A 14967-nucleotide genomic window follows, 5' to 3' on the forward strand; every position below is an offset into this window, starting at 1 on the left:
AATGGTCACTTGATTTACGAGGACTAAAAAATAGTTTCAGTGTCAGACATAAAAGTTTTTGGTAAGTGTGTATTTCATCCACCACCAATGTACTTGGGTGACGATTGATTTTGCGGCAGAATTCTCAGAAGACAAGGGTGACTGTGTCATGGATTGAACATGCGGTCAAGGGCATGGCAGACAATGCTATAATTTAGAACCTACTCCCTCTGAACATCCACTAGTAAAGTGTCCCTATCCAATTTCCTACTTGTCCTTTCATTGCACCAACTCCACTTCCTGTAGCTGCCTGATTTTCTAGTGCATTCTCATGTACTGATACTAACCATGCCTTACACACTGAATGGCTACAGTGATCTGGCTTTTAGATTCATGATAGTTTGTGAGGCACATGGGAAATGAATTACACAACAAACATCTCAGTTAAATATATGCTGAAAATACCGTGGGTATTATCCTTGCAGCTCTGGTTACAGACAAGTCAATACCCTCAAACCATAACATGGGACAATTGTATGGGAAACTCTTTTACCCACATTTTCAGTTGGTAATGATTGTAATTGGCACGTTCCGCTTTATTCATTCCAAAAATACGCTGGACCTTATTTCCTGTGGGAGTTAGCCGTCAAAAACAAATTCCATTTTGTTCTTTCCCCAGACCAGTAATAGTCGTGAACTAGTGACTTTTTCGCACACAGTACTCCATAAAAACCTTAGCACTGATAGGAGAGTCATACTGTATTGCCATTGATGTCACCATGTGTTGGCACAGGGAAACTACGCTCATGACCCACACACCCCAAATTCAACAGAAATTTAGCAGGGCGGATATATATTTCAGAAACTCAGTTTTTCATGCACCATGCACCAGTGGTTCTTTATAGCAAAGCCATGTTATTTTTGTAAATATTTGGTGAAGTCTTCCTCATGAAAATGGGCACTATAAATGAGAAGGCGCAAATTTCACGCATTTACAACTTAGCTTGCATGCACAAAAGAAAGGATTTCAGTGGTCTTAGCATTTCAGTGACGTACATTGTACCCAGTAAACCCCACCCACTGAAAATGGCATTAAGCTAAGGCAAGAACAGGAAACGGGCTTCACTCCCAAAATTTGTTTGAAACGTACCAGTGCTGGACCAAAAAGTGTAAATCAATAAAATTGAAAAAAGGGGCCGCACTTTGCATAATCTGATTTTATTTTTGTCAGATCGTCTCAGCACAGATGCGCTTCGGTGCAGTGTCTTCAGTGTGCTAGGCGAAGGCGAAAAGTGAGCCAATCTCAGCCTTTTTTTTTTTTGGAAGAATCATTAGAAAATATTTCTGGGCCATTTGTGAATGTGAAAATGTATTGAAATACACTGGCAAAAAATCCAGAGATTTCAGTTTCATGGACCTTTACGTACTAATAGTTTACAAACAATAAAATATTAGTTACAAATATTACCCTAATTAGTGTAATATTTGTAATTAATATTTTATTGTTTGTAAACTCTCTTCTGGGCCTTGATTTTACACACATTCACATGTGCGCCCACACACAGAGTGATGTGGCAAATCAACAGGCCCCTCAAAGCCTGCAGCTAATCAAATTATCCAAGCCTGTCACTCTTCAGGTCTGGTAAAAGGCAGGTTTTTTTACTTAATGGGATTTCTCAAATAGTTAAGAATGTCTTCAGGCATACCCTATATTGAGGTGAATTTTTTTTTGAAAGAGTAGTATATCTAGGGAGGTGACAGGCATAATGTAAGTGAATTAGTCAAAGTGATTCCCTAAAATTGATCTGAGGCTTCCTTCTGGCTGTGTATTATTAATGTTATGTCAAATAATTAATGTCCTTTTTTTGTCTTTTTGTATATTTTTCTATTTGAAAGGTCTTATCCAGCTGTTTTTAAATTCCCCTTTACAACCAATAAACTTGGTTAACCAAAATGCTTTAGGACTAATCCATAATGTAGATTTACTTATCTGGCTTCAGTGATTGGACAAGGTCTTTAATATGGTTTCTCCTTTTCATGCTAGCAAGTGAAACAATGGACAGCCCAAAAATATAGTGGGCCGAGGCTTGAGATACTAAGTCTCATTTTATATTTGCCTATGGTTGACTACTTTAAATGTTTTGTTATCTAGCTTATTGATGTCAATCGAAAGTGAAGTTTTATGTAAATGATGTGTGATCATTCTACTGAGCAGTGCCACATTATTCATTCTCACGGCCTTTGGTTTACCAATCAGCATGCAGAACCAGAGCTATCTATTTTATAATGTTCATTTAAGTCCTCATTCCATCATCATATTATTTCTACCATCCTTTATAATAGTTACAATCCTCATAATAGTTAATACTCTAGTAACACCATACAGACCCATAGGGGCCCCTATGCACACAACTGCCAAAAAGATAACTGAATTCAATTTTCAAGATGTAGAGTTATCCAAATCTAATTATGTCAGAAGAAACGAAACATGAGAAGACCAGACTGTTACTTAAACTGTTTAGAGTAAAGCACTAAGGGAAGATGAACGTGTGCGCCAAAACACATATTCAGTGTCAGACTCCTCTGCAGAAAACTTGCTTTGGGGCCATTAAAGGACTTAATCTCATACAAGCTGCCATTACCCAGTTACCGCTCCCACAGACAAATAAACACGTAAATCTTCAAGTATCAAGCCTGGAGCAGTTCTAGCATAGAACTGATTACTGATATTGAGGCAGAACCCTTAGTGTTGATTATTCTGTCATTACTCTTGCCTTGTAGTGCAGAGTGTCTAGTTTATGCGATACGGAGACTGATGGCTGTCTTGTGGGCAGAGATCGAGGTGGTCTTACCGTGCACTTTGCATTCCAGAATGTAATTTAAGTCGATAATGACAAACTCCTGTTGTTGGAATGATACCACTCTGTTCTTCAGTGGTAATGGGAGGCATATTTTCCTACAGCTAGGTTCAATCTAAGACAAAATCATGAACCGTCAAAGCTTAGCCGTTTGCTTAGGCATGACCCTCACTGAGTAAGTACAAGATTCAGATGTTTTGTCAACGTCAAAATAAGATGAAGAGGTCATGTAAATTACTAAGACAACAGGTGTTTATTTTCTTTATTTTCAGTTGTGAGCTCTGACCTGGTTCTGGAAACCAAAAAAAAGAAAAAGAAAAAAAAAAAAAACCCAAAACAAATATTTCAAAAACCCAGCAGGTCACATACATGACTGACAGCACATCATGCTTCAAGCATCCTTGACCAGTAATGACAGAATCACTTGGCTTAAGTTAACTACAAGACCACGTTACTGAAAAAATGAAGAATATTATATCATCTAAGGTTAAATGACAATTCTGACTTTTAATACATTAAATAACTTTAGACTTTTCATATTTGGATAAATAAATTCTACATAACCTGTCTTTTCACAAACCATCTAAGGAATCAAACTGAATGATAGACACCTCTTGCATTCACACTTTAATTGAGAATTACTTGCAGGAGAAAAAGATTTTTGTTTGGGTTTACGACAGAAAGTGAAGTTATACTAGCTGGTTCATTTTGTGCAGGTAAACTAATTAGGTGGTATACAACAGAAAGTCTAATTATTGCAATACAGACAATTATCCTGGAATGGAAAATGTTTGTTTCAATTTTGTCTCGTAGATAAACGTAGGTAATATACTATTTCTGTACTGTACTTTAGTAAACCCAACTTTGAGAACCACATACATTGGGAATGTTGCAAATATAACAGAGATTAGAGTCTCTCACCATAAAAAAGACTAAAAACAGACAGAGCAAGACGGTTCTTTGGAAATGTTGAATTTACAGTAGAAAGACACTGTGCTTCCCACTTGCAAGTGGCAACGTATTATTTGTGCTGATTTAGGCATTAAGTTCGAAATGGGCCCGTTTTATACATAAAGTTTAAGTACATTCCGTACATTCTCACCCATTTTCTCTTCTCCTATAGCTTCAGTCTCTGTTCAGTTCAGTAGTATTAAGAAACCCCCGCCGCCCCTCCCTTTCTGAGCAAGCTTGAGATTCAGAGCAGCGGGTCAGTGAGTGTTTATCGTGGTTGAGAACGGAGAGTGCGTTTGAACTTTAACAGCAGGGGTGCTTGCAAATGGTTCTGGGAGGAACAAAGAACTATTGCTACACATGTAAAATGGCAGAATGAATATTTTAAACCAGTATGAGATTGAACACTGAAAAGCCCCAGGGCCCTGCTGTTTCCAGGGTGGAATGAAGTGCTGTCGGGCTGTCCAATACTCCCCGTCCACGCTGCGCTGAACACCTCTGTCTGTGTGTCAGCGTCTGTCTGACACACCGTGCCACTCACACCACTCAGCTCTAAAGTTACCGCCCCGCATCACTGCTGCGTTTCGCTATTAAATGTGTGTGTTTAAGGTCAAGGGGACGTCCAGCTATGGTCACGTGATGCGTGCTCTGCGTTCACCGTTTGACAGTTCGGTGGCTTCAATACATTAAAAGCAAACACAAGGCGTCTCGGAGGTCTGGGGTGTTGTCTGAACTGGGCAAACCAATGACACCTCCTGGATCACCATGACAGGCTGGACAATGCCCTGGACCAATACTGTACAGCAGATTAAGACTATGCATCACATGAATATCCCGCCTAGAACATAGGCCCTGTTCTCGGATTCCATGTGCAACCAAAAACAAAACAAGACAAAACGCTACATCTCTAGTTTCCTAAAGTGGAAAAGTTGAAATTCCTGTAAAAGATTCTGCAAAATATATATTTTTATATATAAAAAGGGCAATCTATGTACATCTAACTCTTGTTATAATTAAGACACTGCTTGTGAAATCACATCGAACTAACATTGACGCTGGTTGAGATATTACACGTGGAATTAATGCCAGCAATGCGTTCTTCAGCAGTACGTGCTAGGTCGCAAACTGCTTTAAGTTCTTGGAAAGTCACACAGGGGGGGCTGTGCGTCACTTTTGGGTGTGCAGTTCCCTTGCATAGCCAATAGGAATGTAGGTGGACTACTGTGTCCCGACAAGGGAGCGAAAAGGACAACAGTTCTCTTTAAGTGCGAGATTCCTGAAGGGTGGCTACTTCGGAGTTACGATGTCAGCAGTTCCTCTGTGCGAGGGCAGTAAGACGGTTGTTTGTACATGGCTAACCAGAGCCACGGTGTTTATGGTGAGTTACACAGGAAAGCAGTTAACACCTTGCAGGTGCACAACTTCAGTCGAAGGAGCCAATGGGAGAGGGGGGAATAATTCCTTCTGCCCTGGCATTGTGGGTAGGCACTGCCCTGGTCACGCCTGTGGGGTTTATACTGGGCCTCTCTGACTCGTAGAGCTCAGAGGCTGAAATGTGCTTAAAAAACGAAGGCGAGACATCCGCCATTTTCCCGCTCTTTTCCCACTCGGCTAGCAGCGCGCGCCATCGCAAGTCAATTTAACCACCTCCCAGACTCCGGAGGTGAGCGCCCTCTGGTTGGCCAGAGAGGGTCCCAGGGTGCCTCTCTCCGCATCCCCGTCTCTGCTGCTTTCTCTCAGTCCCGCTCTGCCCGCTGTGCCCGCTGGCTCCGTTCACAGCTCCGTGACGTGCAGGGGGCACCCGGCGGGCGGCTGCGCGGGCGCTTGCGCCTTCAGCCTGCGGATGTGGCAGCCGTGGCAGAGCAGGCGGCCCTCCAGGGGGTAGCAGCGGTGGCCCTCCTCGTCGTTCAGCTGCAGCTGGCAGTCCTGCGGAACGGAGCAGAGGGGAGCACAGTGGAGTTAGCAGTGGAGCCGCTAAGTCCTACGCTGCAAGTCGCTGTGGACAAGGGCATCTGCTAAATGAATGTAATATAAGGCTGGATACCACCATTCAATGCCTACTGCACAGAGCCTGCAGAATGCTTAGGGTTGAAAGTGATAGCAAGAGCCCCTCCACACACACACACACACACACACCACCCACAAACGCAACTGGAACAGGAACAGTTGTTAGGCAAGCGCGAGTGACAGGGGTAAAGAAATATATGTGTTCAGTTCCCGCAAGGAGAATACCCGTGAAATCATATTCTGCTGTGACCGACAGCTCATGGTGCTCAACGTGCGTGTTTAAACATCTAATCCTTTTTTTTAATCTTTGAGAGGAAAGTATAAACAGCAATGGTTATTTATGGTTTGTAATGGATGTTGGACTAAAGCCAACCGCGGTTGAGTGACATTCAAAACGCATCTAAGACGAGCCATTAAAGAGTCTTAATGCAAACGAAAACAAAGAGTGAATGAATGTGCCGTGACTAAGGGTTGAAATGGTAATGTTGTTCCACAGGGCAAGAGTAAAAGCCAGAATCAAGCGGATTCTCACACAGGGCAGCGGAAGCGCAGTCAATGATAACCACCATGTTCTAACCACCAGGCGGCCAGAAACGGACAGTCAGATATCACACACACATCACCACACACAGACCCCCTCAGACAGACAGAAAGGATAGACATGCACACACACACACACACACACAGACACACACTCTCAGACAGACAGAAAGGACTAGACATGCACACACACACCTACACACGCACACAGACACACACACTCCACACAACAGACAAGGACACACAGCACACACACACCTGACAACGAAGACAGGATGCACACACACACACACACAACACACCACACAGACACACACTCTCGACATACAGAAAGGACTAAATGCCACAACCACCACCCCAACATACACACACACACACACACACACACACACACACACACACAAAACACACCAGACACAGAAAGACATGCACACCACACGACGACACCACTACACACACACACCTACACACACACACACACACATTCTCAGACAGACAGAAAGCCCCGGGGCTTCCAAAATTGACACGGTGGCTCAGTGCGCTTTGGGCAGATGCAGTGTGGAAAGGCCGTGACGGATTATTCAGCCTGTGTGAAACGGAGACGGAGGAGACAGACGGGGAGACCGGCTGCACAGCCTCACCTCGCAGTGATAGCACTCCACGTGGTAGTCCTTGTCCATGGACACCACCCTAATGGTCTCCTCAGAGCCCTGCGGGGAGACACGCGCACACAATTACACAATGTGGGGACCCCCGTTGAGCAGAACTCGCTCCTGCGGTTACAGCGCTGATGTCAGCCAAGAGGCACGGCGCGGCTAACGGCAAATTACCTGGGCGGGAAGGATCGGCTGGTTGCAGGAGGCGCACTTGGGAGCGAATACCCTGCGAAACCAAAAAAATGCATGCGTCAGGACAAGCTTTTCTGTCGACACAAACGGAGCCTCGGGATTATCGGTCTCCACGGGGGCAGCGCTGTAGTAGCGCCGCGCAGTAATCAGGGCTCCCGAAGGGCTGATTCATACGCGTAAACACACATTAGCGCTAATTCCGCCCGCATTTTAACCATGGAGACACCCGCCGGTGCCAGTTAGCGCGGTAATTCGGTTTGCGAACATCAACGCGTACAGCAGTTCGCGGCTTCGCGACGTGTTTGGTTCGGTGGCTCACGGAAAGCTGCTTCTCAGAGCCCTTCTCGGTTTCCCTTGCAAGTTGGATAAAGAAGGACATTGGGTGGGGATGGTCCTATCAGATAGAGGTGGGAGAGGGGCGGACCCCTAGCCCGCTCGTGGCTTTGCGACCCTATTAGTTGGGAAGCTCGTGGAAAGCTGCTTCTCAGAGCGCTGCTTAGTTTCCCTCGCATGTTGAATAATGAAGGACGCTATGTATGGGTGGCCCTATCAGACAGAGGTGGGAGAGGGGCGGACCCCTGGCCGTACGTGTGGTAGTCTTTCACGCAGTAGATGTTGTTCTCCACGTCCACGGTGAAGGGCACCCCGTCCAGGCCGTCGTTGCAGACGACGCAGCGGAAGCAGCCGGGGTGGTAGGACTTGCCCAGCGCCTGCAGTATCTGCACACAGCCAGAGGAGAGACGATCAGACCAGCAGGCGGAGTCAGGCGCTATAGACGGGAACTTTAAGGGAGCCCTGCTCCAAATGGGTTAGAATTCAACACACCAGGGATGTGCTCAACCGACAAAAGTGCAAATAACCGACAAGAGAACTTAATGCAATTCTTACCATTTCCATGATGAGGTGGCCACACACAAAACACTTTTCTGCCGTTTGCTGGAACCCGGAATACTGTAAAAAAAGAAATTAATTGTTAATCTTTTTTTTTTTTGGAGAAGTTACTATTTCAATATGGATGGTTCTGCTAACTGCACTCCTAGCATGCAAAACAGAAAAATACACAAATTTGGGACCACCGCACAGGACAAGACCAATTACAGCATGTGATCTATAGTGGGCGCAAGTGTTCCCTTTACAACAAGGAGAATTCAAATTTTTCTCTGCTGTATGATAAAGGGGAGATTTTTTAAATATCTTTTTTGGTGTCAAACGCACAGGAACTAAACACATTTGCTTCCTGCTGCATGCAGACAGATGATAAAAGTTTAAAAAGGTCAGCGTGATTCCACAGCGGATCTTTAGGGTCACATCCTCGAGGGTCGCCAAGGCACGCAGCTCGGACGAAGGCCATCTGTGGTGCGTGACCTTAGGGTCGAGGGGGGGAACCAGCTGGGTGTTAGCTGCGCTGGTTGATTAGATGCAGCCAACATTGTTACGCCGTTCTCTAAAACACACCATCTGCCTGCCTCTTGGAGACAGGGGAGTAAGGGGGATGGTCCACCTTGCCAACGGCAAAATGACCGAAGTCTTCGGCACGCAATGAGCAGTCATTTCCAATTTTTATTTTTTTATTTTTATTTTCTTCTCTAGAAATTAGCAGGACATCATTGTCTGTCAAGGGTGCACAACCCTGGTGAACCATCCGCTTAGGCGGTTTTCCTTGTTGCTCAGCACTTCAATAAAGTAGCAGGTCACACAGTGAAGTCACCTGCATCCTTGGGTCTAATCTAGTTTATGATTTTAAGGTAGGAAACAACCCAGTAATCCCTGTGGCCCCTGAATCAGGATTTGTAACCCTTGTCTCAGGCATGAAGTACTGTCCTAATACTTTTGAGACCTATCACTTCACGTAATCTACTGACTATCGACCTGTGTTGATACCAGGGGTTTCTGAAAACAATTTAAATCGTCACATCAAAATACTTCTCAAACTTGTACATTTTAGGGAGGCCATATTCGAAGACTGAGCAGACAAAAAACACAGGTATTTAATCAATTATATAAAAAATATTCCAATACACAATTTACACAAATTCGCATTCTGCATTAATAGTCTAAATTATTTCACCGTTTTGACACATACCATTATGAGAACTGCCTCAAGGGCATGTTCATTACATTCCACTAACTTGCCAAATAAACAATGAAATTTATTACAAGGACAAAAAAAAAGAAAAACGCTGGTCATTATGTCTGTTGTGATCATTTCAAAATATTTCACATAGGCATGATGAACCTGAAGCCAGGAGGTCAAATGCAACAACTAAGGAGAGATCTGCAGTGACAGGCCACTGATAAATGCTGCACGGTTGTGAAGAATGTTCCAGAAGCGCTTCGAGATTCATCCTTCAGGGCAGGGAAGAACACAGACTGCATACTATTTCTGTGCGCATAGACTTATTCCTCAAGATAACGACCACATGTCCGCATCCACGGTCTTACTTAACTAATGTTGATCAAAGAAAAACCCAGCACGTGCTGTACTTGTTTGGTGGGTGCTGTGATGGCTAGTACACACTGAGGGGAAAGTAAGCGAGTTTCCATTCCTGCACTGAGTGACCGGTACTCCCTGTAACTGTCCAGTGTTCATGTTTAAACAGCGCTGTTAATGGGCACCCATGACCTTGGACCCTGTCTGTGTTCCCCTGCGGGACAATTTCATAACAGAAGCCATTACATAACAGCTCGCAGAGAAAATCCCAACGATGGACTATACAGCTATCTCTCCAACACTCAAAATCGTGTTCAGACAAAGCTCATTATAAACTAAATGAATAAGAAAGAAGGAGCTCTCAGATGAAGTTGCCGACAGGCTTCGGCAGAAAGCTTTCGTTAATCAATTCCTCTTCTCACAGACAGACACACGCACACAAGGTGTTTTTAAAAAAAAACTGCTTCTTCACAAAATGTGTTAATTCATAAAGAAACCTGCTTCACTGACTCATTTCTCGTGAAATCTTTTGAACATCACCTGTTGATGCGGAAGGCACGACACGTGTCCAATTAGTTGAATCTGCCGGCAGAGTTAAAAAAAAAAAAAAACAGCTATGCTATTAAAAGGGGACTAATGTAAGATAATGTAAGATTACTAATGTAACATTCAGTGAGAGATTTGCTTTGAACTCTAAAAGCCATAAATAACAGGGAAACAGCACCACCTCGCATTTTAAAATCTAAAGGCTAAATTTTAAGTTATGATTTTTTTTAAATCAAGGGCTGCCAACTAGGACTGTTGTGATGAATACTGATAAATGCAGTTGGTGCATTAAAGCCTTTGCATGATAGCTCGGGGGTAAAATGGCCTTGTCCTTGATGTTTTTTTTCATACGTGGAAGTGGACATGCTGTATGCAGAAATCCTCAGCAGAACCCGGCATGCCCGTGCCTGCTTCCTGATTAATTCTTGTTCCCTTTCCCGCTGTGCGATATGGCAGCGGAAGAAACATGACTCCGGGACCTGCTGCTGCTCAGACCTCTCCCACAGTGGGGTCTCATCATTAGCGCTCCTCAAGACTAATGAGGTCATTTTGCTCCTTGGGAGGAACCGAGAGTTTAAAGGGCTGGCACTCGGCATTCGATGAATATTCAGTAGCGGCGCGCGAACATCTGCTTCTGTTCGCGACACCCCGCGTAGCTTCGGAGGAAGGGCCACGGCGTGCGGCGGGAGACATCTGTAGGCTTGATGGCCGCCGCTTTGCCCCATCTGCCGCGGGCTTCCGCGACATTTACGCTGAACAAGCGGACGACTTACCAGAAAATCTTCTTCGCAGTAGACCTTGCCGTTGACATTGTAGAATGCTTTCCCTCGCAGCCTTCTCCCTGTAAAAGACAGAAGGAAATATGACAGGTCAGTAAGACACAACGCGACACATCCAATCACAGTTAAGGTGATGTGACAGTGGAAAAGGTGATAGGCTGAGGGGCTTATCTTGATTTATCACTTGATTTGCAGGTAAACTATGAAACCTCCCAGATATACAATGTTGGAGACTGACTCAAAAAAATAATGAAATTCAAAATTTCCATTTGCAAATTAAATACCAAAGGACGATGAAAATAATATTTTCCTATAGTTTAATAATATTAAAGTAGCATATCTTACAGTACTGACTGCAGAGCAAAGCCATTTATTAGTACATTTATCAATGTGGGGAGGAAGAACCAGCATGAAAACTGTTGTGCTTTTTGCAACTTGAATATAAACTATTTTGTCCTGACCACATTGTTTTCTGTTATACAAAGTCTGCAAAACAAAGAATTTTAAAAGTTCTATTTTACCATGTAAGATGGTTCCTTTTTCACCTCTGGCTTGGAAATTACATACAGTATGTACATATAGAAACCAAGACTAACGGGTTCACAAATCAGGCTTTGCTGACTTAGCAACTTGCGAAGTCAGCCATGACAGTGCAGTGTAGATCTGTTCAAAATGGTCATAATGGCCCATGGCTGAACTAATGACCTTTGACACTATCCAGTTTCCTATTGCAAAAGAGCCTGCAAGTAAGGCTGTCCGATGGGATGTGCCAACAGGCAAATCTCTTTCCCTGCAATCTGCCACCACACCTCTGCAGAATGAGAAGGGTGTCGCTTTCACTACAACATGTTTAATCGCACATCTTATGGAGCCAGACAGAATCCAGTGAAAAGCTTCCAGGAAACGATGCCCCCACTGAATACTGCCTCCATTTTCCTTGGAGCAGAGCTTGCACAACAGCACATACTAGCCAGAGAGAGTTAGTCCCCCCTGATGTGATCTGGAAGTTATCCTCATTAAAACAACATCTTCAGTAGCTCCTATGGGAGTCATGTGAACGCACAGACCAGGCTGGGCTGCATGGAGTGCAACTGTATTAATCGGAGAATTGCTACCACTACAGTAAATATAGTAAGGCTGAGCCTGTTGAGAAAGTACTTTTGAGATCTTTATTGCTACCAGCGGTTTTAGCCTCATGAACCCTCTGGGAGGATGTTGTGTACCAATAAAAGTTGAAAATAAAATACATCTGCGAAAAGCATGACACTTACATTTTCAGCATTTACACTGGTAAAACTGAACATGTGTTGAATTTTTTTATTCCATCATTACCCCATAACTGATTCACAATGAAGAAACTATTATTTATTATGAAATGCCTCAAGCAATGTCCATCATTTTTTCTCAACCAATATACATCCCTATTTTTCAGCAGAACAGCCCAGTCGTCCTATAGGGGAGGAGTAAAATTCATGTACAGTTAGTAGATCCACCAGTACGAGTTTAGAGCAGTGATACCCAATCATGTGGGGCCAAGAGTTTGCATGTTCATTCCAACCAATTACTACACTTGCTGATTTCACTCATTAGTGCACCTTCAACCTGAGATGCAGGAACTAATTAGTGAAATCAGCAGGTGTAGTGATTGGTTGGAATGAAAACCTGCACTCTCATTTTGACCTGTATGTAAAAAATTGTGTCAATCTTACTTTCTTCAACCACAAACTGGCATCACTGTTGCTGCAGTTAAAAACTAAGACCAAAGAATATAGGCCCTTATATAACAATTTTGTGGGTTTAATTATACTGCTCAAAAGCTATATTTTTAACGTAAAAATAACTAAATGAATTAACAATAAATATGAATTTAAATGCATATAGTTCTAATTATGCAACACAATCAATCAATCAGGGTTTATTTAGAGCACATTTCATACAAATTTGCAACACACACACATCACACATAATGACATCACACTGGCTTCACAGAGCACAGTTCAGGCACATCTTCAGCTCCATACTTAACCGCCAGATCTTACAGGATGTGAAATAGCTGTTTTCACTCCTTCATTTTCAGCCTCTAGCTCTCTAAATAGTGTACCTGTATTTCACACAAATCATTTCTAAGCCGTGAAACCAGAAAATCCTTTAAAACAAAAAAAATCTTCTGCGCTGGAAAACGCTACTCGCATCCGTAAAAGACACGGTGGTGGAAGCCGCTTGCCTTTTGTGCCTTGTGCTGCAGGCAATGTATTATGAAGCGTTAAAGGACCAGTCACCTGCGATTTTCACTGGCTACAGACAACATCCGCAATCTCACAAAGTACTGCTTGTACACGGTGCATTCCACGCTACGGACCCACCTATAACGGCCAGAGCATACGTGCCGCGGAACTGGAAGGTAAACACAAAGCAGGTCGCGGTCCCCTCCCTGCCTGCCGCCCCCCCACCCCCCGGCACTGGCTGTGGTCTGTTCCTAAAGGACCAGGAGGCCTGTGCAAACAGGGACATTCTTTCTGTCTGAGGTCACTGGCTTGTCCTATTCATCCCCCCTCCACCCCCCCCACCCCCCTGCCCAGGAGCTCGGCTCAGGGAGGGGAGGGGCCAGGCTCCACAGCGGGCATCTCTCTCTCCTCTTTGTTCCACAGAGACGGCAGCACCAAGCCCCCCACTCAGGACCTCTGCATTTCTGATTACCTGTCGCTTCGGGAGCCCTGGCTACTTTACCTGGACTTCATAACAGGGCTGATTTTATACACCAGCACCGTGTGATATGACACTGCAGCACCTGTCTACTGCAGTTTCCTCCTCAGCCACTTACACAACCAGAAGAACAGCAAATGTATCTACTATTGCGTTTTGTCCATTTCTTCTGTCATTTTCCCTTGTAAATTCTTCAATTACATTTACAGTGTCATCGACTCAGGTGCACTTCCTAATGTTGTTTTCATTGGCTACTCAATTTTTATACTCAAATCCTGTTTGTATTTACAGCCTCGCTGTTGCTGTTGATGCGGTCGTAAATAAGTGCTATGCTTTATATGAATATTTTCACATTAACACAGAGTTCCTTAAATTTTATAACTCCTGTTTAGTACTCTGCAACATTCTCTGAGGATGCCACTCTGAATGCTTCATAACTGAAAGAGAAATCAAACTAGCTGGTTATCTCCTGGACTTATTTTGCACTTACTGTCCCTGACAAAAATGGTCAGTTTCCTTGTTTTGATACTGCGCTTAAAATTCTTGTAGTGGTACGATTCCAAAATATCCTCTGACAATTTCAAAAGAATGTTAAATAAACACACAAGGAGTCTCAAAGGAAGGTTTGTTACAGTTACATAATACTCAGGAGACAGTGATGTTTATTTCCCCCAAAATTTCTCCATCTTTTGTATTTAAAAAAAGAAGAAGCAATTTTTACATACAATTTACTTCAATAAGGAGCAGGTGCCAGGAAGAGTTACCTACCTGGCTACCTACACAGTGAGGACCTACATACCAGGATGAGAATTAGTGTATAGCCCTAATGATAAGATTTACTGCCATGGCTTAATAACTATGACCATTCCTAGGCTGACTTAATGACCACAAATTCACTGTATGTCAATACGCCACCACAGTACACGTCTGAGGAGAGGATATTTCCTAGAAAACACCATCAGTGAACAAAGGCACCCAAAATATCAATAACAAGCAATCTCAGCATGCATTGAAAAGGCTAGACAGAATTGCTTCTCCACTTATGTTAACTGTTCAATAGCTTTTGATGAAACCACAAATGCCGACATGCATTACGCATACTCTATTTGTTTAAGCCATCATCTCTCTGATCTTCAACAACCATTTTGAGTGCTATAAAGTGAGACACTGCACCTTTCAGAAACAGTATAAATAACTGTCTTTATTGCACACAGCACTGCTGCCTTATTTCTCCAAGGACACAAACTCCAGACTTCCAGACTACACGGTCTGTGGACAAGGATGAGGTTCGACTGTAGATAAAAGTCGCTGGACTAATTGTGCTT

At 43.6% G+C, this 14967-nt stretch overlaps 1 protein-coding gene across 1 annotated transcript in view; it reads right to left on the reverse strand.

The window, feature by feature from the left end:
• Positions 1–3071: 3071 nt before the first annotated feature.
• The window catches only part of LOC135255236 (Wilms tumor protein 1-interacting protein homolog), a 31406-nt gene continuing 19510 nt past the window's right edge, over positions 3072–14967 (reverse strand). The window contains exons 3-8 of the mRNA XM_064336123.1: positions 10934–11001; positions 8072–8134; positions 7772–7902; positions 7166–7217; positions 6977–7045; positions 3072–5714 (exon numbers count right to left, since the gene is read on the reverse strand). Of these exons, the coding sequence (XP_064192193.1) occupies positions 5562–5714; positions 6977–7045; positions 7166–7217; positions 7772–7902; positions 8072–8134; positions 10934–11001 (536 nt within the window). The 3' untranslated portion in view covers positions 3072–5561. The remainder of the gene's footprint in view (positions 5715–6976; positions 7046–7165; positions 7218–7771; positions 7903–8071; positions 8135–10933; positions 11002–14967) is intronic.

This window comes from Anguilla rostrata, chromosome 5 (assembly GCF_018555375.3).
Source record: "Anguilla rostrata isolate EN2019 chromosome 5, ASM1855537v3, whole genome shotgun sequence".
NCBI classification, from domain to species: domain Eukaryota; kingdom Metazoa; phylum Chordata; class Actinopteri; order Anguilliformes; family Anguillidae; genus Anguilla; species Anguilla rostrata.